The sequence below is a fragment of the Xyrauchen texanus genome, chromosome 29 (assembly GCF_025860055.1).
Source record: "Xyrauchen texanus isolate HMW12.3.18 chromosome 29, RBS_HiC_50CHRs, whole genome shotgun sequence".
NCBI classification, from domain to species: domain Eukaryota; kingdom Metazoa; phylum Chordata; class Actinopteri; order Cypriniformes; family Catostomidae; genus Xyrauchen; species Xyrauchen texanus.
This window is the reverse complement of record NC_068304.1, coordinates 20,844,354-20,853,862: the sequence shown is the minus strand read 5'-3', so window position 1 is coordinate 20,853,862 and position 9,509 is coordinate 20,844,354. Positions and strand designations below refer to the sequence as shown.

General features: G+C 36.2%; 1 protein-coding gene across 1 annotated transcript; it reads right to left on the bottom strand.

Annotated features, from left to right (window-relative positions):
- Positions 1-920: 920 nt before the first annotated feature.
- On the bottom strand, positions 921-7,475 carry morf4l1 (mortality factor 4 like 1). The gene is made up of 12 exons (XM_052096702.1): positions 7,317-7,475; positions 6,561-6,607; positions 6,167-6,234; positions 5,924-6,010; positions 5,554-5,634; positions 5,398-5,423; positions 4,953-5,041; positions 3,999-4,100; positions 3,208-3,296; positions 2,904-3,076; positions 1,944-2,028; positions 921-1,855 (listed from the first exon to the last, which is right to left on the bottom strand). Exons 1-12 carry the CDS (start codon positions 7,354-7,356, stop codon positions 1,771-1,773), a joined length of 972 nt encoding a protein of 323 aa, XP_051952662.1. The 5' UTR covers positions 7,357-7,475; the 3' UTR covers positions 921-1,770.
- Positions 7,476-9,509: the final 2,034 nt, after the last annotated feature.

Below are 9,509 nucleotides of genomic sequence, written 5' to 3'. Positions count from 1 at the left end.
AATATGCACATATTTATAAAATCGTATGATTTCAAAGAGCAATTATTTGTTATACATACACACTGATTTAGCACTTTCTCTTCTATTTTGTGTTTTTCTTCACATATTGTGCATTATTGCTTTAAAACCACTGATATTCAGCTAAATCTTCAAAATTAGAATTCTTTGTACTGTGTTGTATAGTGTATATTGTTCTGTAGTGTTTTGTATTGTACTGAATAATGCATGCTGTGTTAAATGAATATTAAGGGTTCAGTACAAGTTAAGATTAATCAACAGCATTTGTGTCTTACAGCAAAGTTGACGATCACCAAAAACATTTTGACTTGTCCCTATTTAAAAAAAAATAATAATTAGGAACTATAAATAAATAAATAAATATATATATATATTGGAGCTGTTATAATTCTTAGATTAAAACTAATGTATTATCATAAAGTTGTTTTAAATAATCGTTTTTACGTTTTATAGGGTTTACAGCACTACTTCATGTCAACAGAGTTGTAAAATGTTATATAACTTAACACACGTGTTATCATGCATACGTCTTGTTACTATACTTTTAAAATAGTGAGTAAAGTTGACAGATTGGCCCCATTCACTTCCATTGTAAGTTCCTCACTGTAACCCAGATTTTGCTTTCATAAAATAAAAGAGGGATGAGTCTAAATTAAATTTGGTGGTATCAACATTAGCCACAAATGCTGTCGATTGAGCTTAACTTGTATTGAACCCAGAATATTCCATTAAACATTTTTTAAATATGTTAAACATTTGCTCATGTGCACTTTCACACATTATCACATTACTGTACCTACAATAACTTCCACCAGACTTGCTGTGTAGCAATAAAAGCTTCTATTCTACTTCTTACTTTTAAGCAAATAATATGAGACGTATTCTGTAATTACAACCTGAAGCTCTTGCTTGACAACCTCTTTATTATAGTGTGGAGTCACTCAAACGTGTTTATCATATCCTATGAATCATCCTATATATGGTAACATGTAACAATCTCTAAATAAGTAAAAAGAAACATTCATTTCTGCCATAGTACAGCATCTCTGAACACAGTTGTTTAATGCATTTTAATTGTAGAAGCAGAGATGTGTTCTTGGGGTAAAGACTGCCATTTCATAGTTAGGATGGCTCTAGCTTATCTGCGCTAATTTAAGCAGCCAACCCTGTTCCAAAAGACCAAATGTCTGCCCCTAAATTTTGTTTGCTCCCAAATGGAGTTTAGTCATTGCACCGTGTTATTAGTTTTCTGGAAAAAAAAAACGCTTTAGATTTTCAACTGTCATGTTATTTAAAGCTGGGCTACTCATGTCAGAGGGTGCAAAATGTATCTTTCTAATAATTTAAATATACAGGTTTAAAATAGTGTAAGAATGAAGTCATAACTGAGTTTATTGACAGACATGTAAAAAAGAAAAAAGGTAACCAAAACACAAGTGATGCAGCATTTCAACAATATATGACTAGGTTCTGTTTATCAATATTACATAAACCAAAAATATGCCTCAATAATGTGGGAGCAATTACCAGCAGCTTTCCAAAAAGATTCAGAATTAATCCAGAATCCCAGTAGATTATCTGGAATACCAGATAAATAGACATTATCCTTGGATTACAGATAACCAAATGATGAACCTGCTTTTTATTGACTGATGTTGTGAGCACTAAAGTCTGATGAAGGAATTTTAAAATATACTAAAAAAAAAAATGGTAATCAGAACATAAAACTATACATCCTCACTGTCTTTGCCCTCAGACAGCTTTGCGGTGATATTCTGGAGGTGCAACCTCAAAGTCAATTGCACAGAACAGAGAAGATGAATTCTTCACCAAATACCTAAATCAAAAATAAAAGTTTAGACTAAACACACCCACACACATATTCTCAAAGAAAAAAGAAATAAATAAAATCTATTTCCACTTACTTTAAAAAATCCTGCAGGTAGCTGAGAAGTAGGGCTAGACTCTTCTCATCCAGAGGTGTGTAGGCCAGCATTGCTCCAATTTTCACTGCCAAACATCAAAGGACACATTATCACACGATCAAAAGCATATACATATATATTCACTGTATATACTGTACATATACAGTATATAAGCAATACACTGTGGAAACTACCTAATAACTGTGAATAAACAAAACATTTCCACTAATTGAAGCTCTCTCAAGAGAATCTATGTTTTCAGAAGCGATATGATAAGTGTGGGGGAGAAACAGATAAAAATGAAAGTCCTTATATATATATATATATATATATATCTCCACTTTCACATTCTTCTTCTTTTGCTTTTGGTCATTTGCATTCTTTGTGCCAATCGCCACCAAATTTATAGTAAAAAGGACTTAAAAATTGATCTGTTTCTCAACCACAATTCATCACATCAATTCTGAAGACATGGATATAAACACTGGAGTCATATGGATTAATTTTATGATGCCTTAATGTGCTTTTAGTAGCTTCAAAGTTTTGGTCCCCATTCACTTGCATTGTTTGGACCAACAGAGCTGTGATATTCTTCTACAAATCTTAATTTATGTTCTGCAGAAGAAAGAAAGTCATACACATCCAAGATGGCATGAGGGTGTAAGATGCTAAATAGTTCATAGGAGAGCATTTACATTTTTGGGTGGACTCTTCCTTTATCATGCTCTTTGCTGTTACGTTTCCACGATTACATTTAATTTAATATTAAATATGTATTATTATCATTTGCACTCTCTTACAGTTTGTAGTATTTAAAGTTGATAGTTAACATTCTGAATCTTTTAAAATATATTAAAGCAAAGAGACAAAACATTCTGAATCTTTTAAAATATATTAAAGCAAAGAGACAAGTCATTTTTAAAGGTAGGTTTCAAAATACAATAAGCATTTTAGTTTTACCAAATAGCCTTAGTAGGTGTGGTGCCCCATAGATCTGAGAAATACATGTGTCTGGATGATTAGCCAAGATCTCTGCATACTGCGGCCTCTCAAACTTGTAGAGAAGCTGTGTGCCCAACATGACATTGAAGTACTCACGGATTCCAGCGACGACCTCATTCACTGCATATTCTCTGAGTAAAGACATCAAGTATGGCTGAGTATCTTGTTAGAAAGACACTACAATTTGAAAAGAGTTTAAGAATTTCAACTGGGATTCCAATTAACAGAATAATTAAAAGAATTTTCAAAGAGAAAAACATACTTGTTATCACAGTTGCCCCTTGATTTCTTGTAATTTGCATAATCCTCCAGGATTGCATCCACATTCTTTTTAGCAGGCAAGTGGAAGAGCTAAACAAATGAAGATAAACTGCATAAATATTTCCATATTACATGTATGGAACACATTTTGAGTTGATGTCTGTTCATCATTTCACATTATCTTACAAAACTCAGATGACCAATGTATTACATTACTCTCAATTCAGATACTCCAGTTATTTGTAGAGGATTTTCAAAGGAAGTATCAATGACAACACATGAACTACTGGAGACATGCAATCACCCACACCCATCATAACCATGTTTTACTTAAACTTTTGCAAAACACATAGGTGGGGCCTTGAATTGGCTAAGGTATTATGAACTGTTGAGCTGGGCTTAAATTTATTTAATCAACAACATGTTATTTAACAACTTGTTTCTCAGCAATACTGTATTTTGGTAGTATCCCGATGCAGAAATTAGGTTGGTCCAATGTATACGAGATCCATCTTTTATTTCCGCAAGGGATTTATTTACAATTCAGTGGCAGTAGAGATGCCACTTGTATTGTCATTGCTGACAACCTCTGTGAAAGAACAAGTGTAACCCAATCATACATTTTGTCTCTTCTCTGCATAGTTGTTCTACAGAGCATTCCAACTATGCTGCCTTAGTGTAAATAATATTGAACAATGCTATTATATAATAATAAGCCACACAATATACGGGCTCCAAATAAGAGACTACAGATTTGGATTAGGTTGAACACATGAGGTGGTTTGAGGTTACCTGCTTCTGTCTAGTAATCAGGTCCCAGTCATCTACCAGCCATGGTTTTAATTCTTCGGGAATTTTTACCTTCACCTCTACTCTGTTAATGAAAGTCTCCTCCTGTAAGCAAAACCAGTTTTGGATACTCCAAACAGCCTCATTTTAACTTATATTTAAAGGAATAGTTCACCCAAAAAATTAAAATAAATGACAATTTACTCTCCCTCATGCCATCTCAGAGGTGTATGACTTTATTTCTTCTGCAGAACACAAATTATGATTTGTAAAAGAATATCCAGCTCTGTAGGTCTATACAATGCAAGTAAATGGTAATTAAAATGTTGAAGCTCCAAAAATCACACAAAGGCAGCATAAAAGTAATCCATACGACTATAAAACAAACCAAAATATAACTCCTTTTCACTATAAATCTTGCCATTGCAATCTCTAAGCATGATCAAGATTTCAAGCTCAAATACATTTCCCAGAGCTTGGTGCATGCAAAGAGCTCTAGATAGTGCTAGGAAGGAATCAAGCTTAAAATCATGATCCCCAAGGAGTCTACTGATGTCAATGTTTAAAGAGAAAATGAGTTATATTTTGGTCTGTTCTCACCCAAAACCAATTGGATAGCTTCAGAAGCCAAGGATTAAACCACTGGAGTCTTGTGGATTAATTGTATGCTGCATTTAAGTTAAGGATCTTCAAAGTTTTAGTTACCATTCATTTGCATTGTGAGAACCTATAGAGCGGAGATATTCTTAAAAAATAAAACAAATCTTAATTTGTGTTCTGCAGAAGAGAGTCTGTCATACACATCTGGGAGGGCATGAGGGTGAGTAAATGATGAGGGAATTAAAAAATTTTTTGGTGAACTATTCCTTTAAAACACCAACTTTAACATAAAAAAAAAGATGATGTCAAAATATTGGCCCCAACATTCAGTTTTGAACAGGCTTTAAAATTACATACACACTCCACTGTTGGGTCAACACGTGCCCTCTTCTTGCGTGGGGGGTGAGGCATGTCCCCAGTGCTGGTACCTTCACCAGCCCCTGGTGCTAGAAAAGCAAATGCAAGAAAAAGCGTGTTATCAGCAACAGCCCACCATTAATGTCCCGCTACATATTACATTTATAAACCAAGATAAACCAAAAGTAAACTCTCCTTCGCTTTTATCCTAAAAAATTGTATCTGTTTGTCAGCATGATTGGAAAAGGCATAATCTTGCTTGAAATTTAATAAAGTGTCCGCTAACAAGTATCCAACTCTGAACAAATCTAAATAAAGCATTTGTACAGACAGGGGATACATTTACATATGCATTTCAATAACATTTACACTAAAAAGCTGAAGATCAAACATGTATACACAGGTCAAATCATTGGGAATATTTGCACTGGGAAAAATAACTTACTTTTTTGCTTGTTCTTTTTGGTTTTTCTAGTGAAAAGAATGTAAAACACATAGTTAAGCATATTCCAGTATACATACAGCTAACTGATATGAGATTGCAGTTCTGACAGTTCATTTGCAGAGCTCATTTGAGGCACTCATGCAAAGTAGCACTCACACATCTACATTTTTTTGCTGCACAGCAGCGATCTTCTTGCTTGGTGCGACACCCCTCATCCTTCCCTCAACATAATGGTCTCTGAAAAACAGTATGATTTGCATTACAACTCTTATTGAAAGACAAACGAGCATCACATGATACACATCACACACCACTGTTTGTGCCACTGGAATAACGATGAAAGAGAAAAACGGTGTGGAAGTTTTCTTTGCATTCATATACCTTTAACTTGATTTTATTTGTTTGAAATGTGTGTGTATATGCCATGAATCAATTGTTTCCATTTTATAATCTTCTTCATATTAGACGAGTTCACAAGAGTAGTATTAAGCACTGTAATCATGAACTATTCATTTGTGTAACTCACTGGTTTGCCTTCTGAAGCTCTTTCTGTTTCTGCAGGTTACTGTCCACATATTTGAGCACACGGCTTTCAGGAACCCATTCGTCCCAACTGGAAACACATTGAACATACACGCTTTAAATTAACTAATCAAACTGTAAGTTTGTCCTTGTTGGACATACATTTTACCATTTCAAAGTAAAATATAAGGGACTTGTGAAGCTTTAATTTTACCTCAATCATACTGCAAGCACTACAGAAACTTACTTCTTATTCCATCCGCTGTAATGAATAAAGTATTTCACTTGTTTGTCCTTGATATTGATTTTTACACACTGCAAAGAGAGACATGAAATATGTACATCTTTCAGAGAAAGACAGATCAAATAGTCAAACGCAAAATTATTAAGACAACAAAAGTGAACAAAAGGGGAGAGTTTAAATAACGTTGACATTTGCTTTAAGAATTATGAAATTGCACTAAATAGTGCCAAATGATGTGCTCTTTATCATTAAGTGATTTGACTGAATATAGAAAATGATCTACAAAACCAGTACATCAAAAACATGGCAGTACATTTACACTAAACGTGAATATCTCTTCCTGTTATTGCTATCAAAATATAAAACAGGCATTTGAAGGCTTAATTCATTCAGATACCTTAGCTTCGTATAGCAATGGCCCATGAAAGCACAGCACTCGTTCACCTGAAATGCATCAGAAATTAAAACAATGTGTAATGAGCACTGTTAAGAAGTGTATGAGAACAAGATCAAGTATATGGTGAAAATCTGCAGAGCATTTGTGCAGTTTGCAAGGTGCCTGTTTTTGCTACAACCCCCCGAGAAAGACACATAATAAAGCTACTGAAATGGGAAGAAATGTTTGAAGAGACTCTATAGTCACTAATTCATGCATTAATATTTCCTGCAGTTCTGTGAAGCAGTCTTAAATATCAGTGTACTGCACCAATTGCTTACAATGTGTTTATTTGCGATGTGAATATCTTTAAAACATATCTGTGGGGACATTTCTAACATAGTAAATCAGATTTAATCTCGCTAGGACTCCAATAATCCGTCTTTATGCTATGATGCGAGAATTGTGTAAACAAGGCCTGCTAACGGGCTACACTGACAACAGCTAATGAGTTGTTTAGCTGCTTACGTTTATAAAGGCTGCCACAAATAATGGAAAACTCTGTCATTCAATATTACATGCATTGGCGGTTAAACGAATAAATCTACAGAATGTAAAAGAAACCATTAGCATTGCGTGGCTGTTTTCATAAACATCTCGCTGTTGAGGCGATGCGCGCCATTGTGCGGAGGCAGCGCGCGCTTCCACTGCACAGGATACACTGAGCAAACTGATGCTCCATTCGAAGAGACATAGCTTTCTTACGAGGTTTCTTACCTTCTTGAAATTTAGGTTTAGGGTCCTGTTTAGGCGCCATTCACAGATTAAACAATAAAAATAGCTGGAAAATCAAATCCAGGCATCGCCAGCTCCGATTTCATTCACACAGGGTGAAGGCGCTGCGCTGCGTTGCTACAATGATGCACTTTCTTGGCGCCCCTGTCAGGCGACTGCTAAAATGAACACAATTCATTCAAGTCCCCTTTGGAGAATGACATAACTTGTGCACTATGGTTTTCAAGTAAAATACTTTCATATTTAGATATAATTGATTGGGGGAAGGGACTGATAAGTATAATCGTAAAATCATCGTTAGTCCAAACTCAAAACAAAGAATTCTCAAATGCAAAACTACTATGTCATTTCGGCTGATTCTTTATAACATTTCATTTGAGTAAAACATTTAAAAGATCTTTTCAGTGCGTCACGTGACGCCATGCAAGGTTCGGACGTGTGAACGGCGAGCTCTGTGCACTTTGCTAGTTTTAATACTTTTTATGTTTTAAACTGCTGAAATTCGATACACCCTGATCCATAACTGTTCTTGGCAGACAATATGTCAAAGAATTCAAAATCCTCGGGCTCTGTAGACATTAAACTACACTTACGTGCTCAAGCTGATACCTCTGAGCAGCAGGCCGCAAGCCAGGGAGCCGATTTGGCCAGAGGCCAGAGAAGTGAAGGACATTCAGTGAAAAATGTTGAACGTGTTGACAATGCTGACGAAGGTCGTTGTTGACTTGCAGGTTCTTGCTGTAATATGTCGATCAATCACGGCCATGAAGATGAAATTCACTGAGGTGGTTACAAGAGTGGGGGATGTCAAGAAACGGATCAGTTATCTGGAGTCATCGGAGAGGCAATTAGCAGCTAATCCGCTTGTGATCAAGGTGGATTTGGAGCGCGTCTGGGAGACGTTGGAGGATTTGGAGAATCGTAACTGGTGGAATAATGTCTGAATTGTTGGAATTCCTGAGGATGAAGAAGGTTGGGATATGGTGAAATTCCTCATTCCAAGTCTGCTCGACATAACAGGCCATAAGATGGAAAGTGATGGAGCTCACAGATTTCCGGCTAGGTGATCCGCTGAGGGAGACATGCCTGAATAATTCTGGCCAAATTTCGGAGATCATCTGATAAAGATCTCATGTTATGTGAGGCGAGGAGTAAAGGAAGGCTTTCTTGGAAGAACCACAGCATTTTCTTGTTCCCAGACTTTACGAATTCAACAAGAAAAAAATGTGATCGATTCAAGAAATGCAAGAAACTCTTGCATCAACAGAACGTTGTTCCCGGAAAAATTGAGAATAGATGCTAAGGGTGGCCGTAAATTACATGCCCACAGCCAGCAATATCCATCATAAAGCCAATGGACTGAGTAATTTATTTTGAGGTTTTCACGTTGCAGCCAAGTGGACCGATTCACTGAACATTCACTTGATCGTCCGAGGAAGCTGAGCGCCTTTTTTGTTGCTTTTTGTGCTGGTTCCGCCTAGCGGCTGGAGTGTGTTTGTGTAGCAGAACTCCTTCAGGACAGTGTTGTGGATGAATCTGCATATATTTTAATGCACATATACAGTGAGGAAAATAAGTATTTGAACACCCTGCTATTTTGCAAGTTCTCCCACTTAGAAAACATGGAGGGGTCTAAAATTGTCATCGTAGGTGCATATCCACTGTGAGAGACATAATCTAAAAAAAAAAATCCAGAAATCACAATGTATGATTTTTTAACTATTTATTTGTATGATACAGCTGCAAATAAGTATTTGAACACCTGTCTATCAGCTAGAATTCTGACCCTCAAAGACCTGTTAGTCTGCCTTTAAAATGTCCACCTCCACTCCATTTATTATCCTAAATTAGATGCACCTATTTGAGGTCATTAGGTGCATAAAGACACCTGTCCACCCCATACAATCAGTAAGAATCCAACTACTAACATGACCAAGACCAAAGAGCTGTCCAAAGACACTAGAGACAAAATTGTACACCTCCACAAGGCTGGAAAGGGCTACGGGAAATTGCCAAGCAGCTTGGTGAAAAAAGGTCCACTGTTGGAGCAATCATTAGAAAATGGAAGAAGCTAAACATGACTGTCAATCTCCCTCGGACTGGGGCTCCATGCAAGATCTCACCTCGTGTGGTCTCAATGATCCTAAGAAAGGTGAGAAATCAGCCCAGAACTAC

Bases quoted from the DNA above. Each gene is read 5' to 3' on its own strand.
- morf4l1 (XM_052096702.1), bottom strand. From the start codon at position 7,356: ATGGCGCCTAAACAGGACCCTAAACCTAAATTTCAAGAAG. The intron at 6,608-7,316 runs GTAAGAAACCTC...GATGCATTTCAG, and splicing joins TAAACCTAAATTTCAAGAAG to GTGAACGAGTGCTGTGCTTT. The intron at 5,424-5,553 runs GTGAGTGCTACT...TCTTTTCACTAG, and splicing joins CAGCAAAAAAATGTAGATGT to AAAAACCAAAAAGAACAAGC.